The sequence below is a fragment of the Mustela nivalis genome (assembly GCF_964662115.1).
Source record: "Mustela nivalis genome assembly, chromosome: 11".
NCBI classification, from domain to species: domain Eukaryota; kingdom Metazoa; phylum Chordata; class Mammalia; order Carnivora; family Mustelidae; genus Mustela; species Mustela nivalis.
Window position 1 is genome coordinate 65,381,955 of NC_139030.1, and position 24,252 is coordinate 65,406,206.

Consider the following 24,252-nt stretch of genomic DNA (forward strand, 5'->3'; position numbering starts at 1 on the left):
TAATAAAAGAGGACTCAAAGAAAATCAGAAATCAAAGAAAAGAACCAACACCACAGAAATACAAAGGATTACAATATTATTAAAAAAAATTATATGCCAACAAATTGGACAACCTACAAGATCTGAATCAATTCCTAGAAACCTACACCCTCCCAACACTGAATCAGGAAGAAACAGAAAACTTGAGAAAACTGATTACCAGCAATGCAATTGAATCAGTAATCTAAAAAAATCCCAACAAACAAAAGTCCAGGACCAGATGGCACCACATGTGAACACTACTAAACATTTAAAGAAGAGTTAATACCTAGTCTTTTCGGGGCGCTTAGGTGGCTCAGTCAGTTAAGCATCTGCCTCCAGTTCAGGCCATGATACCTGTGTTGGGCTCCTTGTTTAGTGGCCAGTCTGCTTCTCCCTCTGCATCTGCATCCCCTGCCCTATTCGTGGTCTGTCTCAAATAAATAAAAATCTTAAAAAAAGAAAAGTCTTCTCAAACTATTGCAAAAAATAAAAGAGGAAAAAAACTCTCAAATTCATTCTATAAGGACAGCATTATCTATTGGTATCAAAATTGGATAAAGACACTACCAAAAAGAGAGAACTATAGGCCAGCATCTCATCAACGCAGACGCAAAAATCCTCAACAAACTATCAGCAAACTGAATCCAACAAACATTAAAAAAATCATCCACCACAATCAAGTGGGATTTATTCATGGGATAAAGGGGTGGTTCAAAATATTCACAAATCAGTCAACATGACATATTACATCAACAAGAGAAAGGATAAAAACTACATGACCATCTCAACAGATGCAGAAAAAGCATCTGACAAAGCAAAACATCTATTCATGATAAAAACCCTCAACAAACTAAGTTTAGAAGAAACCTATCTCAACATACTAAAGGCTGTATTTGAAAAACCCACAGTGGGGGCGCCTGGGTGGCTCAGTGGGTTAAGCCTCTGCCTTTGGCTCACGTCATGATCTCAGGGTCCTGGGATCAAGCCCCACATCCGGCTCTCTGCTCAGCAGGGAGCCTGCTTCCCCCCCACCTCTGCCTGCCTGTGATCTCTCTCTCTCTCTCTCTCTCTGTCAAATAAATATATAAATCTTAAAAAGAAAAGAAAAACCCACAGCAAACATCATACTCAATGGCGAGGAAACAGAGCTTTCCTCTATGGTCGGGAACAAGACAAAGATGTTTAATCTCACCACCTTCACTTTGTTGAACAGTATCAGAAGTCCAAGCTACAGCAATCAGAGAAGAAATAAAAGGCATCCAAACTGGTAAGGTAGAATGAAAACTTTCACTATTTGTAGATAACATGATTCTATATTTAGAAAACCCTAAAGAGCGGCACCTGGGTGGCTCAGTGGGTTAAAGCCTCTGCCTTCAGCTCAGGTCATGATCCCAGGGTCCTGGGATCGAGCCCCACATCGGGCTCTCTATTCAGCGGGGAGCCTGCTTCCTCCTCTCTCTCTCTGCCTGCCTCTCTGCCTACTTGTGATCTCTGGCTGTCAAATAAATAAATAAAATCTTAAAAAAAAAAAAAACCTAAATATGCCATCAAAAAATTACTAGAACTGATAAATGAATTTAGTAAGGTCACAGGATACAAAATAAATACACAGAAATCCATTGCATTTCTACACATTAATAAGCAATGAAAGAGAAATTAAAGAAACAATCCCATTTACAATTGCACCAAAAATAATAAAACACCTAGGAATAAACTTCATCAAGGAGGTAAAAGATCTGCTATCTAAAAAGTATAAAACACTGATGAAAGAAACCAAAGATGACACAAACAAATCCGAAGATATTCCATGCACATGGACTGGAATAACAAATATTGTTAAAATGTTCTTACCATCCAAAGCAATCTACAGATTTAATGCAATCCTTATTAAAATCCCAACAGCATTTTTCAAAGAGCGGAATAACCTTAAAAATTTAATAGAACCACTAAAGACCCCAAAAAGCCAAAGCAATCTTGAGAAAGACAAAACTGAGGTTATTACAATCCCCCAAAACAAGGAATAATACTTATCTGTAGTAATCAAAACAGTATGGTACTGGCACAAAACCAGACACATAGATCAATGGAGGACAGAAAACCCAGAAACAAACCCATGATTATAGAGTCAAATTAATCTTTGACAAGAGAGGCAAGACTATGCAAAAAGAAAAAGTCTCTTCAACAGATAGTGTTTGGAAAACTAGACAGTTACATGCAGAGGAATAAAAGTGGACCACTTTCTTACACCATACACAAAAATAAACCCATGGATTAAGGACCTAAATATGAGACCTGAAACCATAACAATCCTCGAAGAAGAGTGTACACACAGTATCTCCGACACGGTCTGTAGCAACTTTCTTTTTGTAGCAGCATTTTTCTAGATATGTCTCCTAGGGCAAGGGAAATAAAAGCAAAAATAAACTATTGGGACTACATCAAAAAAGCTTCTGCACAGCAAAGGAAACAATCAACAAAACTAAAAGAATCTACTCAATAGAAGATATTTGCAAATGACAAATCTTATAAAGGGTTCATATCCAAAATATACAAAGAAGTTATATAATTCAACACCCCCAAAAATATGAATTAAAAATGGGCAGAAGACATGAACAGATATTTCTCTAAGACATACAGGTGGCCAACAGACACATGAGAAAATGCTCAACATTCAGGGAAATGCAAATCAAAACTACAGTGAAATACCACCTCACACCTGTCAGAATGACTAAAATAAATAACACAAGAAACAACAAGCATTGGCAAGGAGGAAAAGAACCCTCCTCAAACTGGTGGTGGAGCCACTATAGAACAGTATGGAGGTTCCTCAAAAAATTAGAAATGGAACTACCCTATGATCCAGTAATCACACTATTTACCCAAATATGAAAACACTAATTTGAAAATATATGTGCACTCCTATGTTAATGTGGCATTATTTACAATAGCTGAACTGTGGAAGCAGCCCAATCATCCTTCCAACATATAAATGGATAAAGATGTGGTATACATATAATGGAATGTTGCTTAGCCATAAAAAAGAATGAAGTCTTGCCATTAGCAACACGGATGGATCTACAGGATATAGTGCTAAGTGAAGTAAGTCAGAGAAAGACAAATACTATCTGATTTTACTCATATGTAGAATTTAAGAAACAAAACAACGTAACAAAGAAAGAAGACAAAAAACCAGACTCTTGAGAACTAATGGTTATCAGAATGGAAGTTGTTTGGGGGGAGATGGGGAGGAATTGGTAAAGTGAAGGGGACTAAGGGTATATTTATCATAGTAAGCATAGTGTAATGTACAGAACTGTTCAATCACTGTATGATACACCTGAAACTAACTTTGTATGTTCACTGTACTGGAATTAAAAGGAACAAAATAAAAGGGAAAAATTCTGTATGTATTTTTTTTTTTAAAGATTTTATTTATTTATTTGACAGAGAGAGATCACAAGTAAGCAGAGAAGCAGGCAGAGAGAGACAGGAGGAAGCAGGCTCCCCGCTGAGCAGAGAGCCCGACGCGGAACTCGATCCCAGGACCCTGAGATCATGACCTGAGCCGAAGGCAGCGGCTTAACCCACTGAGCCACCCAGGTGCCCCTGTATGTATTTTCAATATGAACTTATTATTTATCTGCTTAATAATGCAATTTGCTTCCTTGTTTGTAATGCAGAGTGTTGGGAGAGGCCATGGAAAATGAGGAAGCTTTAAAAATGAGCTGTCACGGGGCGCCTGGGTGGCTCAGTGGGTTAAGCTGCTGCCTTCGGCTCAGGTCATGATCTCAGGGTCCTGGGATTGAGTCCCGCGTTGGGCTCTCTGCTCAGCAGGGAGCCTGCTTCCCTCTCTCTCTCTCTCTACCTGCCTCTCCATCTACTTGTGATCTCTCTCTGTAAAATAAATAAATAAAATCTTAAAAAAAAAAAAATGAGCTGTCACTCTTGCTCCTCCACTCAGGGAAAATACGGCCTGAGGGGAGCTAAGTACAATGAAAAGAAGGCGGCAACTGGTCTCCCCAAATATACATCCTTAAGTGCTAATTTAAATTTAGAAATAGGTTATAAATTCACTACTGCAAAACTAAAAAGTTAAACTTATGATAAAAAAAAAAAAAAAAAGCTATGGGGGGACCTGGGTGGCTCAGTTGGTTAAGCCCTGCCTTTGGCTCAGGTCATGATCCCAAGGTCCTGGGATCGAGCCCTGCATAGGGTTCTCTGCTCAGCAGGGAGCCTGCTTCTCTCTCTCTCTCTCTCTCTTTGTGCCTCTCTGCCTACTTGTGATCTTTCTCTGTCAAATAAATAAATAAATAAATAAAATCTTTTAAAAAAATAGCTATAGGATCAAATCCTAACCTCAGGGGATCTTTCTAATCTGCAGCTGGCAGATTAGAAAGGCAAAGAGCAAACCGTCCTCAAGCTTCTTAAGATATGTCTCTCTCTCTCACTCAGAGACCACATTTGCGTGCCAGGCACCACACTAGATGCTGGGGTTTGAGTGATGAGCCAGAACACGCTGTGTCCTTATGAAACTTAATAGTCCCCCGAAAAAGGCAGGCCATGCTGAAGCATCTTAATGGTGGGAAAGACAGCCACTCTCCCATCTTCAATCTTCCTTTAAACTGGGCTAAAAATCCAGGTTCAATGCACCAATACCATTGTGTGCTATGTTTCCAACCTTGGGAACAAAGTTAATGCTGTCTCAGTTACGACACGTTTTAAAATTTCCTATTCACTTTTTAAAGCTGCCAAAGTACACTTTGCAGTTGCTGTTACAGATAAGCAGACACCATTTTTATCGAATTCTATGGCTTTTAGTTAATAGCTTGAAAATTTTCATAAACAAAAATAAAGAACCCTACTATGCCCACCTCCTGTAGCCTCACAAGTTTTCAATTCATGGCTGATAATGGTCTGTCTACTCTACCAGTGCTCTCCTCCCATTACCTTGAAGTGAATCCCATTAATCACATCTTAAAACAGTCACAATTGACACACCTTAAAACATATACAGGGAATTTTCCTGCTCATCCACTTTGCAAGACTTCTGCTTGGCCCTCCACTCCGTGAATACAGTGATAACAGGGAAGTCCTTTGTACAAATAATCCGCTACCACACACTTAGACGACCTACCGCTGCAAAATCCTCCATGACTAGGTGTTCATAACATCTGCAAGAGGTTATAAAAGAGATCAATTTGCAACTGAGCTATATTGGAGTCAGAGTCAGAACTTCAGCCCAGGTCCCTCCATGACTAGTCATGACTAGTGTTCACGGTACTACCCGATGCTCCTCTTGGGAAATTCTTATTATGGGTTCTTCAGGTCTCCACAAGCACTAACCACCATCCCACCACCACCCCACCACCCCATGCCTCAGAATGTGACACTGCGTAAGTTATTAGCTAAAATGAGGTCATTAGGATGAGCCCAAAGCCAATACAACTGGTACCTATAAAAAGAAGTTGGGGGGCGCCTGGGTGGCTCAGTCATTAAGTGTCTGCCTTCGGCTTGGGTCATGATCTCAAGGTCCTGGGATCACGCCCCACATCAAGCTCCCTGCTCAGCGGGAAGCCTGCTTCTTCCTCTCCCACCCCCCTGCTTATGTTCCCTCTCTGTCAAATAAAATCTTTACATAAATAAATAAGTAGAAGTCTGGACAAATACAGAGAACACCAGGGGAAGCTGAAAGCAGAGACTGGAGTGAAGCTTCTACATGCCAACAAAGTAAAAAATTGCTAGCAAAGCACCAGAAGCTAGGGGAGAAGCATGGATCTTCCTCACAGCCGTTTTATTATTTTTTTTTAATTTTTTTTTAAAAGATTTTATTTATTTATTTGACAGAGAGAGATCACAGTAGACAGAGAGTCAGGCAGAGAGAGAGAGGGAAGCAGGCTCCCTGCTGAGCAGAGCCCGACGTGGGACTCGATCCCAGGACCCCGAGATCATGACCTGAGCCGAAGGCAGCGGCCCAATCCACCGAGCCACCCAGGTGCCCCTCACAGCCGTTTTAAAACACCGATCCTGTGAACAACTTGTCTCAGGCTTCCAGCCTCCAGAACTGTGGAACAATAAATTTCTGTTAACACTCAGTTTGTGGCTCTTTGCTGCAGTCTTCTTCAACATCATTGTCTATTTCATTTTTAATTCAGACGTATGGATCTACAAGCGTGTGGAACCCAGAAACTACGTATACAAGAGAACCTCTTGTATGGCTAGAATGGGTGATCAATTAGGAATGGCTCATGTGTCTGTGGAGGGTCATGGTGTTCACTGAGCTAGTATGTGAATTATGCTCATCTTACTCAATTCAAAGCCGAACTAAACAAACAGAAACAGTGCCAGAATTGTTTAGTTTTTATAGTTTTATTTAAGATTAAAGTGCATCTCTTTTTTAAAATGTTTCAATATCCATTCTCAATTGGCAAGTGGTAACAGTTAACTCAATAGTTCATTAAAGTTTTACTGTGGATCAGACAGATTCTTCCTCCCTCAACCCCAATCATAATGAACCTGAAAATACACTTTTAGTATTGGTCTACCTGCTTCAAACACTGTATAAAACATTACACACATACTGACCACATCCTTAGTCCCCAGATGCTAGTGCAGTTAACTGACTCATGAACAGGTACTTCTGTGAAATTTCAACTTAAAACACTTGACTTAACAAATATAAACACTTTGAATGTACAACAAAGCTCTCAGAGTTCATCAAGTGGTGGGAACAAAAATATTGCAGGGCTAATAAATGACTGATTTGGCTTCTCTCAGCCTTTTCTAAGTGCATTTAGTCAAGTCTATCCACAGGAGGTAGTGTTAAGACAGATTGAAAGCAACTGATTCCCCACCAACACAGAATGCAAACTCCCTCAACTCCCAACTTATTTCACAGGTCTGACAGAACCACCCAGTGCTAGATGCCTTTCCCTCGCACATCAGTGTCCCTTAACATCCATAGTAAACACATTACTGTCATTTGAGATTAAACAGGAGAAAAAAAAAAGTGTACCTAAAAAGTACTGGTATCTCCTAGTATATGTGTATTTGAGCAATACAGTTAAGATACAAATGCAGTCATGGTAACACATTTTTGTAAAAGTAAAATCTAGGTAACAGCAATAGAAATTTAGGACTTAAGGAAGCAGGAGCCCCATCTGCCATCTAGAAGCAAATGACCAACTGGATTTACAGGCCACATATGAACGAACCTACACTTTGTAATGGGGATCAGCAGACTTTACACAAAGGGGTCAAATAAATATGTGAATGTTAGGTGTTAACAGGCCATACAGTCTGTCACACTATTCCAATCTGCTATTGCAGCAGGAGAGCAGCCAAAGACACTACGTAAATAAATATAGCTGTGTCCCAGTAAAATCTTATTACCTTCACTGAAATTTTAATTTCATCTTTCCATGTGTCACAAAATATTACTTCTGAATTTTTTCAACCTTTTAGAAAATGTAAAAACCATTTCTACCTCAGAGGATGTATAAAAAAACAGGTGGCAGGCTGTAGTTTTTCAACCTGTTCGTAACAACATACTAGGTTAAGATTGCCATGCCATATTTCAGTTTCTATACTCAAAATTCATTGTTCATTTCCTAGAAAATTCTCATTCTACAAAAATAAAAATGTATTTAGATACTTGCTAATTATTCAATTAAATATCAAAATAGCTATGATACTGTATTTCATTCCATGACTTTATTTTGAAGGTGAACTTTCTAGTTATATGCAATTTATTCATGTAAGAAATAATTCTATTATTGGAAGTTATTTACTTTATTCCTTTTTGGGGGGCAGGATATTAAATAATGTATATTTCATTTTTAAAAAAGATTTTATGTTTAAGCAATTTCTACCCCTAACGTGGGGCTTGAACTCAAAATCCCAAAATTAAGAGTTGCATGCTCCACCAGTAACTGAACCAGGCAGGTGACCTGTACATAACGTGTATTTTAAATAATTATTCAGGGTATTTATCAGTATCAGTTCTGGTACTTATCTACAGTACTTATATACAGGATAACTACCAGCTATTTTCAAAGTATATATGACTGTACCTATACTAAAAAGCTACCTTTTTTATTTTATTCCATGTGCTATCAATTTAAAATACTGCCTTCAATCTTATATTCTCAGGTAAAAGAAGAGATTATCTTTTCTTCTAAGGTATACTTCAGGAGAGTAAGCATTTACAGCTTGGCACTTCATGTTTGGTTTTCACTGTTCTTTGGCTTGGTATATAAGAAAAAAATGATTAAGACCACGATACAAAGTTTAACATTCTATTCCAAGAAATGAGTGAACATTCAATTCTGTTAGACTACTATTCTATTAAAAAGCTTCAGATTTTAAATGCTAATGACTCAGATTTTAATACTTTCAAAAAGCAATATGCAAAGCCTGGTATATGATAAACAGATCATATTGGACCATCACAAACCAAGGCCCAGATTTGTTTTATAAATCAAGCACTCAACAAATTTTGATAAATCAATTAAAAATCCCACTACTTAACTTCTGGCTACATTTTCTTAAGTGCTCTGAATGAGTACAATTCTTATGAAAAGAGTACTTAAAGTAAATACATAAGGGAAATAGAACTGAATGCCAAGAAAAACTCACTTTTAGAAAAATTATTCAACTGTCTTTCAAACACCATTTTAAGATGAAATGGAAAATTTCAACAACATAACAGCAAAGTAACCAGAGGTCTTTAACTAAAATGACAAGTCACATCTGTCAGGGCTTATTTTGGTACTGCTAATTTTACTGCCAAGTTAATCTTAGGTAATCCGTTTTCAATGTTTATTAATAAAATAGTGAAGCCCCATAACTCAGAAGGCAAGATTTATTTAGAGACTAAATGTATTTCTAATATCTGAAATTTACTTTTATATTTAAAAAAATGAGAACATAATCCACTTACACTACTCATGAAAAAAGGCTCACACTGTCCATTTGTTTAGTTAGGTTCTTTGTAACATGAAATACATAACTGTCTGCCTATTTAAAAACCTAAATCTTCCTCCCCAAACCATGAATTTTCCTATCTAAAAATTCTACTTTTAACTCTTAAAAAACTTTTGAATTTTAATTTGAAGCCTTCAAGGCCAGTCGGCACCCACAATCATAAACCTGAAAAAGTTAAAAAAAACACACAACACTAAATCTTATCTTTTGTAGCAGTAATTCCTGGGATTTAAAGCCACTTATGTTACCACCTAATTCACAGCCTGAAGCTTCCTGCCACAAACATAGGCATTTCTCTGGGTCATGTGGGAGGTTTTAGAGATAAACTAAACTATCAGGCCCCATTCCCAGACCTGCTGAATCAGAATCTGCACTCTTACATATAGACAAGTTTGAGAAGCACTGTGTTGAAAGTCAAAACTTAACACTTGTATATAATGTCTAAGACCTTCCTGATGGCTTAGGGATTAAATAGATAGCGCTGTGCTAATGTGCGAATAGCTCTCTCTCCCCGACCAAAGTCTCAGCCTAATACGGTCAGTAACTGCTATTTTACCGCCTTTTAGCCTAGCTGCAAATTATCTCCCTGAAAATCAGTAATGAATATGAGATGGAAACTACACCCTTCTTACTGGATTATGAAGTTGGAAAGAATGACATTAAGGTAAAAATGTGAACGCTTTAAAAAACTCGTATTTTCTGTTAAATTCCAACAAAGGTTTTTTAAACAGCGCGTATTTTTAATTACTGTCATTCCTTTATCTTAAAAAAAAAAAACAAAAAACAACCCAATTCTAATTGTGTATTTTACCCACACCCCTCCCATTTTCCCCTAATTTTGTCTCTTGCCCTGCCACTTTTATTTTAGGCAAGATATAATCCAATTTTGATAAAAATGGATAAAAATTATAAAAATCCAATTTGATAAAAATGACATTTTTATCATTCTTAATATATAACAGAATCCCTATTTTCAGGCTATAAAGTATCCATGAGCAATGCCAGAAACTATCACAAATCTTATTTTTGACTATATTATCCAATAACATTATCACTAAACCTGATTCATCCTACACCATATGGAATTTGAGCAAAAGTTACATCCATACCATTCAACAATGGCTTTCAAACTTGTTCAAATATAACACCTTTGACAACGGGCTCCGTGCAATACTGAAAATTTAAATCCACCACATGAAGTCCATTTTGGAACATGAGAAGTTATACTGTGCTGCTTTCTACAAGCAACCAGATTCTTTTTATAAATGCCTAAAATAAGAAATCACATTTGAGTGTTCTTATTAATATTTCCTATTTTTTAATTAACCCTTAGAAAATACTGAAAATGATTTAATTTTAATAGTTAAACAACATACTGAAACTGATCAAGGAGAATAAATAGTTTTTGCTATTTATGAATTATTCAGGTAAAAATTTAAGGCAAGTGTATTAAAAATAAGGTGCCTCAAATACATGCTTAACTGTATCAACAATGAAGATTTAGCAAACTGATTTCTGCCTTCAATTAACATTTTTAAACAGATCCTTGTTCAAACACAGTATCCGAAAATACATACTTGTGCTTGTATCAAATTCAGTGATTTAAGTAAATGTTTATCACTTTTCTCCTATACTGTTTGAAGTTCTTTAGTTAACACAAACATTAAGATACAGTCATGAGATAAGCCAATTTTGACTCCATACAAACACATATACATACTCCTTCTTACACCTGTTAACTAAAAATTTATGTGCCTCTTTACTATAAAATATAATTTGGGAAATGGGAGGCAATATAAACCACAATTATAAGTCTGTCGAAGTTTCTATTTTTTACTTATTTTGTCAAGCTTATAATCCTCAGTTTTACAGTCCCAGAATTTCTTTTAAACCCAACCTTGGTGTAGGACTATGAAACTTCTACCCCCAAAATATTGGTAATGATGGATTTATGATTACGAAAAAGACACCAACTTTTCTGGCTGGCAGGTGGTCCCCTTCAGAATATAGGAACTAACTAAGCACAAGAATTAAACTTTCTGTAACTTGCTAAAAGAATGTGTGCCTTTTAGTTCTGAATAAAGTATGAAACTGTGAAGGTCATTCACTTATTCTAATCTGAACAAAGGAAATATTCTCACTGTAAAGAGACGAAACAAATATGGGAAGTCAGGCATTAATACTAGTCAGTAAAATTTACAAATGTTTTAATTATATACACCTTTTTTTTAAAACTAGGCAAACATACATATTTCAAAAGAACAATTTCAATTTCAAATTTCTTCCAAGTTTGCTTTACGTGTAGGTGAAAAGAACAGATAAATCCTAGATATCATTTAGTCCAAGTTGTAACAAAAATAGTCGCACTAACTCTCCACTTTAAAAAGAAATGTAACAAAGCTTTCTAGTGGCAGATACCCTCCTTGCAAACCAAAAAAAAAGGGGGGGTGGTGGTATGAATAGTGAAGTCTTCATGTAATACTTTCCCATTTCTGTAAGTTTAACTCCTTCTGGTTACTTTAGAAAATAAAAACTCATGTTTTTACTAAGTACAAAACTATCTGTTTTTGTAGATACAGAATCCTACAAACATCTGCAGCAGGCTCACAAAGCACTTCTACGTCCATACTGGTATCTCAGTATTTAATATATACAAAATAGGTTTCTATTAAACAAAGGTATTCACAAGTAGCTGCAGAAAAATTCATGCCATTAACAAAGGCTGAAATTTATAAATTAAAAACACTGTAATCTATACATAATGTACAAAGAGTCGTGCATTTTAAAATAAGTGTGTCTCATACGACTACATTTTCACAAGCAAATGCTGCTGCATAAATATTTGCTAATGCAAATGAATGGCATCTTAGTAAGTTCTGCTTATTTTAACCCCAGAAGTTGCAGCTTTTGGTATTTTTCTTGGAAGCTGCTCAAATTTGACATCTGTGGGAAAAAAGGTTCCAATTCTTTTGCATCTCATTTAAGGTTTTCTACTGAGAACAAATTTCTTAAACTTCAAGCACAACAAACATAAATAAAAAAAATATATATCAAGTATAAACACCGTTATCAGTTCAGGAAAAAATTCAAATAGAAATGTTAAATTTTACTTACTTAAAATAAGGTACTTTTCATTTTTCATGAATGTTTCATCAGAATATGTAGGAGTTTAAGATGTGTGCAATAGATTGCTTTTGTTTCTAGTTTTTGCTTCCACATTTCAGTAAGATATTTAAATTTTTGAAAAACTACGCATAGCAGCCAAGAAAATATTGTATGAACAAAAATCGTACACAATGAACTTACAAAACTGAACTTACATAAGTCACAGCCCTTCAGGGTTTGAAATGCTATCAACTTTGCAAACTTTCAGTCTGAAATTGTGCTGTATTTCAGAACTTATTTTATGATCAACAAATCCAGTGATGTTGGGGGAAAAAAAAGTTCAATTTTCTCTTAAAATACTAAACGGAATTTTCATGGGTTGGTGACCTCCAACGTGACTGCAAATTTTTTATTATAGAGTTTGCCATGCTACCAAGTTTCTCATGCATTTCAAACAGCTGGCTTCCTGAATAATTATGGAGATCTTCTGAATCTAGTTGAAGAGCAAGTGCACTAATCTGTGCCACAAGATTTTTAGGTAATGGAGTTTCCAAAGCAACAGGATCAATTAAATCTAAAAGAAAAAAAAGCACAATTAATTTATTCCAGATATTGTACATATTTCCTTTTAAGTTAATAAAAAATTTAAGTGCCTAAGATTTAAGTTGAGAGTGCAGGTTGAGGTACTGTTCTTCCTCAAGAGAACAAGGCAACAGAAAACTCTACACCGTAACTTATTTAGTGCCACTGAAGAGCCAGTCTACTTCATTTTTATTAACAGCGTAACTGAAACACACTATTTAGTTTATATCCTTGAGTAGCGGTTGACAGTTCAAGAAAAAACAACTGAACATAGTTGGTTTCAGTATCAGCTACTTTTTCATGCACTTGGGTCACTGGCACCAAAAAAACTCCCCCAAAACCAAAAACCTTGTCAAATTAACTGAGCATGGTCAAAGTAAAACTAGAAGCATATATTCAAAGTCAACTGACACTGTAAATAAAATTGTCCTGCTTTGCTAAAACATACCTGAGGCAAGTCTTTCTTCATCAGAAGGGAGAGATTTTGTTTGTATTCCATTTACTGGTTTTTCAGAAATATCAAAAACTGGAATCTCCTCTAGTCCACGAGATTTTACCTGGATTACACACAGGCCAGTAAAACAAAAACAAAACAACAAAAAAAGAAAGTTGCTTTTAAAGGGACCAACACCACCACCACTGGAAAAGAATCTGACCTGTTTCCCAGCCCATTACATGACTATTAGCTTAGTAAATCTTGCTAAGAAACTATGTTGTACTAGTGACACAAAAAAAAAGGGATTATAAAGTGTTTTTCAGTTTTCTCGAAAATCTGGTTAAGTATCTCTAATATTTAATGGGCTTCTCAAGAAACAGCCCATTACACTGTATTTCCCAAGTTTAGCAGCATAAGAAAAGAAAATCCAAGGCAGATTATTTCCAAACGTAAAAAACATGGACTTGGGACGCCTGGGTGGCTCCGTTGGTTGGACAACTGCCTTCGGCTCAGGTCATGATGGCTCAGGTCATGATCTCGGAGTCCCGGGATGGAGTCCCGGGGTGGAGTCCCGCATCTGGCTCCCAGCTCCACAGGGAGTCTGCTTCTCTCTCTGCCCTTCTCCTCACTCATGCTCTCTCTCCCTGTCTCTCTCTCAAATAAATAAATAAAATCTTTAAAAAAAACCAGAAAACATATGGACTTTAAAAAAAAGAATACAACTTCTGGGGTGCCTGGGTGGCTCAGTGGGTTAAACCTCTGCCTTCAACTTAGGTCATGATCTCAGGGTCCTGTAATCAAGCCCTACATCAGTCTCTCCCTGCTCAGCAGGGAGCCTGCTCCACCCCCGCCCCCCGCCTACTTGTGATCTCTGTCAAATAAATTAATAAAATCTTTAAAAATAAATAAAAATAAAAGAACAGTACAATTTTGAAAGGTGTCCCTAGGCATACAGATTAGTGACTGAGAAGATACTAGTTTCAGAATGTTATAGTTACCATATTGATGGGTCCATCAATTAGACTCCTGTGTAGACACCCAAGACAAAGAGTAATACATCCACACAAAAACTTATGTGTACGTAAGAGCAAAAGGTAAAAACAACCTAAATGTTAAGCAATTGATGGATGACCTAAATGTTGTACATTCATGTAAGGGGTATTATTTAACCATAAAGAAGAATGAAGTACTAATACACATGAACCTTGAAAACATTATGCTCAAAGAAGTCAATCACAAAAGACCACAGCTCATATAATCCCACTTTTATGAAAGGTCCACAGCAGACAAGTCTGAGACTGAAAATTACTAATATAATCTTTGGGTCTCTTAGAAGTTTTTAAGGATTACAAATACTTAATAATTTTTAAATCAAAGACTCTTAAGAAAATAGCAGAAGTCTTCAATAGTTAGCTAACTCCAGTCTCAGAAATTCTAATGTAAACACTGGTTTTCAAGCTTTAACATAACCTGTTCTCATTTATTCACAATTTTGTGTAGTTTCAGTAGAAAAATAAAAGGTCTCTGCGTAGGTTTCAGAACAGTGTTACTTCTTCTGAAACAATGAGTTTTCCATCTGTATTCTTATTGAGGGTTAGGGAGTGGAGAATCTTGGCTTCTATCAGAATCTTGAAAAATGTCTATGGGCTGAAATACTTATGTGCAAAAAGTTGGTAAGAATAAAAAAAATTAGTTACAGTTGTGTTGGACATCAAAAGAGAAATACTGTTAAATACACATTTGAAAGATGTTTATTAGAATGTTTAGATTTGAACCTCTAGGTTTTAGGAAAAGCAGCCATGGAACCAATCCCCAACTTGGTGGAAATGAACGAGACAAGGGGATAGGAGAGGAGAACTCAAAAGCCTAAAGAGATGCATTACACAAAACCAGACAAAATCAAGAAGCAAACCTCTCTGTGAAATTAAAAATGTGATGTTTTAAGTCAACTCTGACTGGGGGGGGTGGAGGGGGCATAAAATGAGTTTTTAAGCAAGACTACCAACTTCTGTAATTGCTACTGAGACATCATTTATCTATACATGATTTATAACACCTAGGTTTACCTGCTGCTCATGATAGATTCGAAGAGCTTTTTTTACATTGGACACTTTTGGAGAACGGATAGGAAGAGTTTTTATTTCAGATGCTGTAAGAGTACTCAAATCACCAATCGTTTTTATATTCTTAGCTCTAATAAGCTGTCCCAGTCCTCTTGCCCTGAAGAGATTAAGAAAAAAAGGAAAAATGTCGTCATATACTTTCACATTTATTCTATTTGTGAGGACCTATCCAGCTAGATTTCCTGACTTATGCTCAGTCATAACTGAATTTTATATAGGCTCACCTAGCCCACTCTGAGGGCAGGCACATATAAATTTAATTTAAAACAAAATTTGAATTTGATGTGTTTGTTTGGCTTAAGCAATAATGCTGGGAAGATACTAAGCCCAATTTGTGTCTCAGACTTCACTTACATTATGACTTAATGGCCTCATGACTTTGGTGGAGTAACCTTTGTAAACTTTAACTGGTAAAGTAGAAATAATAATTATACTCCTTATAAGATTTGTGATTAGCATTAAAAAAGAGAACATATGCAAAGAGTTCAGCACAGCATCTGACAAATATTACACATACATTTAATTATCTTAGTCAATTACTGTATTATGGTAGATGTTTCTCTTATTGCCTTACCTGTCCCATCTTCCCACATTAAATTTGTATTTCTAAAACAAAATGTGTGAAAGCGCATGTATGGTCAATTCTAAATAAAAGAATCTCGATCACTTTAATTTAAGTATAAACCAGCACAAGTAACTACTTACCACATGTTTGAGGTAATCTGAGGTAAAATGATATCAACTGGAGCCACACAGTTCACCAAAGCTGGGTAAACACTTTCTGTTGGACCTGGCATAGATTCTTTAGCCATTTCTGTAATCTTAAAATAAATTTCAAAATCGTTAAATAGAGGTCACCTAACTGAACATGAAAATATAAAGTTACATGAAAACTAAAGCACTTCTTACTAAACACTTCTTTGAACTCTTCAACTTAGGGCTACGTGATCCTGGGGACAGAAATCCTTTGGTTGAAGTGGCATTATGCTAGACAGAAGAAAGGAGAGAAAAAAAAACTCAGAACCTTAGAAAACTATAATTTTATAACTCTACTTTCATTACTTAAGAGTGCGGTAATTTCCTAAAATTTTGAGAAAATGTAAAATGTATTATTACATTACTATTACCTAACCAATTACTAGATTATCATGGACTCTTCCCACCTCTTCATGTTTGTTTACCATGTTGCAGACAAACAATGTATCCAAACCAAAGACATCTTGTTCTTTATTAGTTCTAAGATAAACTACACTATGCAATTCGGTACCTGCATTCATGTATGTGTATTTTAAAGCTCACAACTTACCTTAGATTGTGCAGTAGGTGAAATTTTAACACTTTTTACTATGGGAGAATTATTTGAAGAATGGGACCTAACAATAGAGCATCGCCTATCAATGTCATCAGCCAATCCTGCTTGGTATATTGGATCTGCAAAGGAGACCCGGCGAACCTGAAAACACAGGTCATGCTTTTATTTACAAAGTTAAAGTAAAGAAGAAAAAAAAAAAAAAAAAAACCACACCATAAATTCTCACCATTAAGGTCCCCCAAAATAGAATGTAGGTTTAGAAGCTTAATTTACTTCACTAGAAGCCAAATGTACATAACTGTATTATTTCTTCCTAATGGCTGCTTTCACAAATAATACCACAGGTCATTCCAATTATCCATGTTCTAAATGGTCTCTACATAATATACCAACGAAGACTGAAACAGGGACAGTGGCAGAAAAATGAAATTACACATAGCAGCTGAAACTGTATCATCCAATTATACTAATCTTGTGGGCTTACTGCAATGACTTTAAAATACAAGGTAAAGAGGCAGAAATAGTACTAACTGACCTCTGGTCTACCTTTCTAACCTCTGTTCTAAACTCTTTAGAGGGTCCCAGAGTCATAGCAACTGGGTGACAATTTTTCATTTTAGCCTCTTCTAAAGTCTTACGATGCTTTCATTCATTCAGCTATTTGATATAATATGCAATAAATAAATATGCAATAAGGCATAACCACTAATCATATACATAAATGCCTCCTGGTCTTAACTCCCAAGAGTGGGCAGATTCCGTACATATCTGCTATAGAAAACTATAATGTCTTACTGTTGCCTAAATAAAAATTAAATCTGAGGTACTATCACACAAAACAGGACTAGTTAACTTTTTTAAAAATCTAAAATATACTGAAGGAAAATAAAATATACTGAAAACATCAATCCCAATGCATTCTATCTTCATACTTTTTAAATTTTTTTTAAAAAAGATTTTATTTATTTGATAGACAGAGATCACAAGCAGGCAGAGAGAGAGGAGGAAGCAGGCTCCCCGCTGAGCAGAGAGCCCGATGATGCAGGGCTCGATCCCAGGACCCTGGGACCATGACCTGAGCCGAAAGCAGAGGCTTTAACGCATTGAGCCACCCAGGCACCCCTATATTCATACTTTTCAAAGACTTCACTTAAGATACTTTAAAAAAAAAAAAGAACTTCAATATAAAAGCAAAGCAAAACAAAGCTAAAACCTCAATTCTCAGTAAAAGAATTTTTAGTACATCTTGAGGAAGTCTTCACAATGTGCTTGCCAGAGGCAAGATTAAGTCTACCTTCAATTTCTAATGTTATGTCTGTATATATGAACACATGTACTCCACATTAAATGGCAGGTTCCATTTCATAGGTAGAGCATGCTCACATAACCTTTTCAGAACATCTCCTTTACTAAGTAGAGGACAAGCTGAACTATGTAAGCATATGTAACTTTTACTTTTTTAACTTACTCATTCAACAAATCATGTCCAAGTTATAGGGTCAGGAGCTAAAGCAAATACAAACTAAAGGAGTCAGTTTAGTGAAGATGGGGATATAAAATAATAAATGAAATCACATCCAGAAACTGATAATGGCACAGCCTGAGATTTTTTTCATTAGATAAGGTCTGGAAGTTAAGAGTTTATATGAACATTTAAATGGGAAACAGACTACATAATGTCCTAGCACAAAGTGAGTGCTAACTAAAGCTACTTTATCAGTTTCTAAATGTCTCCTCACATTATGAGCAAAAAAATCAAAACCAAAAAACCCACAAGAGATCCTCACCAATTCTGCAAAAGGTGAATAATGTATATGGTTGAAGAGTTTTAGTGTCCTAAAGTAAAGGAATATATACGGCCTTCAGTTTCCTTTGATCAACACTCTTTTTTCTACCTGCCCATTTCCCTGGTCACTGTGGTTAATTATTCAAAATGAGTGGTCCTATCAGTCTAACATTCTGTCATTCACCAGGAACCACTATACTGCCAAATACTCAATTAAACATGGGCTAAGTAATATTCAGCCTCAACTCCCCTACCTTGTGAACAGGTGACGATATCTCATCTTCCTGAGGTCTTTTTAGTCCTCTCTTTAAAATACTGGTCGATGGAGAAGCCAAAGGAGACCAGACACAGCGGGTCTGCATGCCACTAGGACTGCCATTTGCGGATACAAGTAAAGGATCTAGTTCCCTTAATTTTTGAGGAGATGCATTATTGTCTTCTGTTATTAGTTCAGAGATGGCTGTTTCAGATGTCAGCGACTGTGATGTGTCCTCCACTTTCTCTGAAGTATGGTGAGCTTCCTGTAGAATTTCATCATTTCCCACCATTTGACTGTCAGCTGATACTGCTTCTTCAGGCTTACTAAGTTCATTTTTTGTTTCAGTTTCATTAGAGTCAACTTTTCCTTCTTCAGTGCTCATCCCAAGTGTGGTAAGAACAAAACTGCTGACTTCCATACTTGATGTCTCTGTTTCAGCTTGTACAGGCTTGGTAGAGATTCTGTTAGTAGAGTCCTGGCCTTCTGTTTCATTGACTTGGTCAGCTTCAGCGCTCACCTCACCAATCACTGTTTCTTCACAAGTTTCCATTTCAGCATTCATTCCTTCAGATGAGCCTGGACCAGATTCGTCACTTCTTTCATCTAATTCTCCAACTGCTGCTTGTTCAGGTATCTCTACCACAGCACTCATTTCTGTGGTATTATCATAATGATCAACAACAGAATTAAATTCTTCAGTTACTGCTTCTTCAGCCTTCAGTTTCTCAGCTGCCTCTGCATCAGATTCATCACTTCTGTCACTATTTATCTCCATTACTTCTTCACTAATACCAGTTTCGGTACTCTCTTGTTCAGAAAAGCTAGCTTCAGATTTATCAATTTTTACACCCAATTCAATAGCTTCTACTTCTGGGTTGGATTTTGCATTAGCTTTACATGCATCTGTTTCAACATTGACAATGTTCTCTATACTTAGTTCCTTTTCCAAGACAGCCTCTGACTTTTCTTCTTTGGTCTCCAAAATAGAACATTCCAGTGAATTATCTTTAGAATCACCTAAACATGGGCTAACAGTTCTACATTTTTTATTGGATGGCTCTTGGCTCTCAAGAGGTGTTGCTTCTTCAGAATCCATATCACAAGTTTCTTCTTCAAAATTTACTACTCCAGAAGGAAGAGGGTTTTGGCTAGTATTTTCTTTCAACTCACTTTCAGATATAATTAATGAATCATTAACAGCATCATTCTCCTCCTTGAGTCCCAAATGAAAATTCACACAATTATGTTCATCCAAAAGTTTTACCTCAGAGCACAGATTAGCTTTAGAAGTCTCTGATATAGTTACAGGTGTATGCGTATCTGTCTTTTTTGTTTCACTGGCTTTTATATCGTAATTTTCTGTACTCTTTAACCCAATGAACTTTTCCTGAGGCTGAGATTTTTCTCCACAGCAATCACAACCTTTAGATCTTCTTACCCTCCTACTTCTCTTATGTTGGCATTCAAGTGTTTGCAAAGTTTTTTCAGATAGCAAGGAATTGTCTGATGTCCCTATTTTTGAGGATTCTCCCATGTTATTTTCTATAGAATCTCGTTTTTGCAATCTCTTGCTGGCATTTCTAGTCCTTAGGTTTGAATCTGGCACAGAAGGGTCTGAAACGGAATATTCTGTACATTTGTTGGTTTTACTTTTTCCCTCATCAGCAGTTGAAACATCATCAGAAACCTGTAATACATCTGAAGAAACTGTAGAATCTTTAAGAGTTACAATAGTATTCTCATCTTTTTGTTCACAAATCTGAGGTTTTAGGTCTCTCCCCACTTCAGAATTTGCTTTGTAATCAAGTGTCTGGTTTTCAACATTTACACATTCCTGTTTTATCACTTTCTCCTCTTGGTCTTCAATATCAACACTATCATTGCTTTTGCTTTTCCACTTTCCAGATCTCTTCTTTTTAGAACTTTCTTCTTTTGCCTCAGAACTATCAGATTCTGAGTTTTCAATGCTGGAAAGTAAACCCTGGGAAGCTCTTCTTGTTTGATAGCGTGTTCGTCCACTTACTGGTTTTTCAGAGGACTTATCTACAATGTCCTGGGCACTGTCTCCCTCAGACTTAATATTCTCAAGGTCTAGCTTTTTTTTACTTTCATCAATTTCAGAAGTAGTGCTAGTTTCCCCAAAAGTCTTCTCGTGTAAATTATTCCCTTTATCAATTAAATTTTCCTGTAGAGTTTGTTCAGCAATCAGTTTTTGCTTAGGTAACACATCATCTTTTACATGCAATGGACTTTTCTGAAGGGTCTTTTCTTCTTCTTTACGTCTGTCTTTTTTTTGATGATTATTTTCTTTCTCTTGGCTCTCAGGGGTAGGCTCTGCTATTTCTGAACGTCGTCTTGAGGATCGTCTAAGCGTTTTCTGATTTGGAGTTATCTGAACAGGACTATCCTCATCTACCATTTGATCTGCTGGTATTATAGCTGGGGGTGTATTTTCTTTGGATTCCAAACTGATTCCTAATGTTTTCTCTTCTACAGTACTGTTTTCTAGTAATACCGCATTTTCTATTGTTGGTTTAAGCATTGTATCCTCATCCTCCATTGTAGATTCAGAGAGATGAGCCTGATTATCTAATACACATTCTGTTTGATTAAGCAAACCAGGTGGATTATTTTCTAAGACTACTGTGCCATCAATAGATTCCTGAGTATTTTTCTCCTGATCAGATCTCAAGAGCTTAGACCTTTTGTTCCCTGTTTGTTCAGCTTTACTTGACCTTCGGCTTGATCTCTTAATTCCATGTGCTATTTTTTCAGCATCAGATTTTTCAAGAGCCATTTCTCTTTTCTTTGCTTTTGGTGGGTTATCTATTTTATCCATGACTTCCTGGTTATTTTTCACTGTAACAGTTGATGACATATTATTTAAGGCGGACGGACTAAAAGGTCTATTTTCTGAACCATCAAACTTCTCCAAAGTAATAAAGGTTTGCCTCCGACTTGTAGGCTGTGGGAGAATTCCGGAAATGATGGCATTAGAAACTGAGCTAATGCTGACACCAGAAGTATTTTCTACACTAGATGAACATTCAGTTGTTTTCTTTGATGAAATTAAAACATTCTTTCTGGAGTCATTATTACTGCTTGGTAGTTCTGGACTGGTTTCATCATTAGAACCACATTCATTATCTGAAAGAGAAGCCTTTTCAAGATGTTCATCCGTATCACGGTTTTCTGTGACATCTTGAGGAATAACAATGTCCCTCTCTGTTTTTTCCTCCTGCACAGAAACGTACACATGTATATAGGTTAGCCAACAAACAAGTCCAAAACTTTTGGAATTCAAAAAGCACATCACTGATTTTCAGTATTTTTTTTTTTAAGTATTTTTTTTAAAAGATTTTATTTATTTGAGAGAGTGAGTGAAAGAGAGCACGAGAAGGGAGAAGGTCAGAGGGAGAAGCAGACTCCCCATGGAGCTGGGAGCCTGATGTGGGACTCGATCCTGGTACTCCGGGATCATGACCTGAGCCGAAGGCAGTTGCTGCACCAACTGAGCCACACAGGCGCCCAGATTTTCAGTATTTTGTAAATATTCCAAAGGTGGTGACAGATGCCCATTAATTTGTGTTTCTAATTATAAATACTTAATAAAGCAAAAACCCGTTTATTTTAAACAGATACATTCACATACACCCACAAACACAATAACTACAATTTTGCTAAAGTGTATCAGTTAGAGTTATGAGATTATGCAATATATCTGAAAATTAATGGAATGATAATATTCATAATGGAATAATGATTCTAAAAACCCCCAAATATACCTTATATATCACCTTGGTATCTTCCGTTGATTTTTCAGTTAGAGGAGGAATTTCCCTGAAATAAAAATGTATAAATTAAAATACTGTTTTTAATTAAAAGTTAGAAAGTCAGTTACTTCAACAGCTTCCATACTTACATAGACTCTTCCTGGGTATACTGAGAAAACAAAGTGTCTTGTGAAACATCCAGATTATTATACATGACAGGAATATCGTATCTGAAAAAGATCTTACATAAATAACTTCAAAATGTGATATTCCTATAACTAGAAATTAAACTTAGATTTGTACATCTACTTATCTTTTAAGAACAATGTAAAATTAAGGCTTAGATATTTATTTTCCTCAAAATCATTTTTTATTTGTTCCAACACTACCTCCATTAAGGAGTCAGCTATGAAGGCATAAACATGTAGTATGTTACTAAGTAACCATTTTTATTCTAAAATGCAGCCATGTACGGTGTATCTTTTTGGCATTAAAATATAGCCATATATTATACATAGTATTTTAGTTCTAAACACAAAGTTACAGTTATACTGCATGAAATCTTAAGTGTGATTACAGAACACCCAATTCAAGATAAAAGGCTACAAACCTCTTTGTTTTGAGTACTTCTTTCTGATGTTCTGTTAGTATTCTTTCCTTTGCTTCTTTTCCTTCTGGAGGTATAAACACGAAATCAGTAGACTTTTCCTCTTCCAAAGGCATTTCACTCTTTGTTTTTGTAGAAGACGGTTCTAATTTCAACTGCAAATTTATAAAAGGCAAATGTACACTTGAGTTTCCAAATTATTTTCCAATACTTCAATCAATCTCTACTCTAGCACTCTATAAACTTATTCAATAATGACTTAAGTTTGAAGTTCAAACCTATTGGATAAGTTAATAATTAGTACAATTATCCTTGGTTAATAGTACAATGCCCCTCACTTTCTGCTTCTAATCAACATTCAGAAAATAAAAATTATTACGCCTCTTTAAAAAGTAGGCAATTTACCAACAAAGCATACCATACCAACAAAGCATAGACAAATATGTTTTTCAGGCCAACATACAGAAATCAAGTGGTTTGGCAAGAGAATGTATCAGCAGCTTTCAAGCTGAAGCATAAACCAAGCCAAAACTGAGTAAAAGTTGGCAATATAATACATGCTCCATACCAGTAACACTGGTACTGTTATTTTTACAAATTTTCAGTGCAACTGTTTACATTTCTACTTTATAACTGAAACAAGACTGTGTTGAGAGTCATTCTTCAAAAATAGTATTTTTGTCTTTCATTTTTGCCAAGGCCATGGTTTCAAGATTCTAGAATTCCCTCATTAGAAATCACAGGGATAAAATTACTACATGAAAATCAGTTACTGGCAATTAGTAAGATTAAGATTACTAGACTTGAGGCCAAAATAGGTATCTTACCTAAGTGCTCTCTTTCTATGCAGTAACAGAAGTTCTAAAATGTTCTTATGCTACCTATGCTATATTCATACCTAGATTTCATTCTATCTCAAGGGGGCTACTGCCTGAATTAACTATACTTAATGGATGCTACATATTTTTTCTAAAAGATTTGTCAAAGAGAGCATAAGAGGGGGAGCAGCAGAGAAACAGACTCCCCACTGAGGAAGAAGCCTAATGTGGGACTTGATCCCAGAAACTTAGGATCATGACCTGAGTTGAAGGCAGATAAATAACCAACTCAGCCAAATAGGCCCACTTGAATGCTACATATTAAGCACACTTTAGTAAGAATGAATCCATTCACAAAGCTTCTAGACTTCCATGTTAACTTAATAGTCTTTTTAGGTCAAGCTCTATTTTCCCCCTTTAATCCTTTCTATTTGGCCTTTAATCACTT

General features: G+C 36.1%; 1 protein-coding gene and 1 long non-coding RNA gene across 2 annotated transcripts in view; both read right to left on the minus strand.

Moving 5' to 3' along the window:
• The window catches only part of LOC309843934, a 1,014,078-nt gene that overhangs the window by 725,215 nt on the left and 264,611 nt on the right, over window positions 1-24,252 (minus strand). The gene's annotated exons all lie outside the window — the stretch shown is intronic.
• Window positions 11,194-24,252, minus strand: part of RIF1 (replication timing regulatory factor 1) — a 55,918-nt gene continuing 42,859 nt past the window's right edge. Inside the window, 10 exon segments of the mRNA XM_082690947.1 lie at window positions 11,194-12,682; window positions 13,139-13,247; window positions 15,193-15,346; window positions 15,955-16,070; window positions 16,159-16,236; window positions 16,556-16,702; window positions 18,602-21,844; window positions 22,392-22,446; window positions 22,529-22,609; window positions 22,990-23,141. Coding sequence (XP_082547073.1) covers window positions 12,468-12,682; window positions 13,139-13,247; window positions 15,193-15,346; window positions 15,955-16,070; window positions 16,159-16,236; window positions 16,556-16,702; window positions 18,602-21,844; window positions 22,392-22,446; window positions 22,529-22,609; window positions 22,990-23,141 — 4,350 coding nt within the window. The 3' untranslated portion in view covers window positions 11,194-12,467.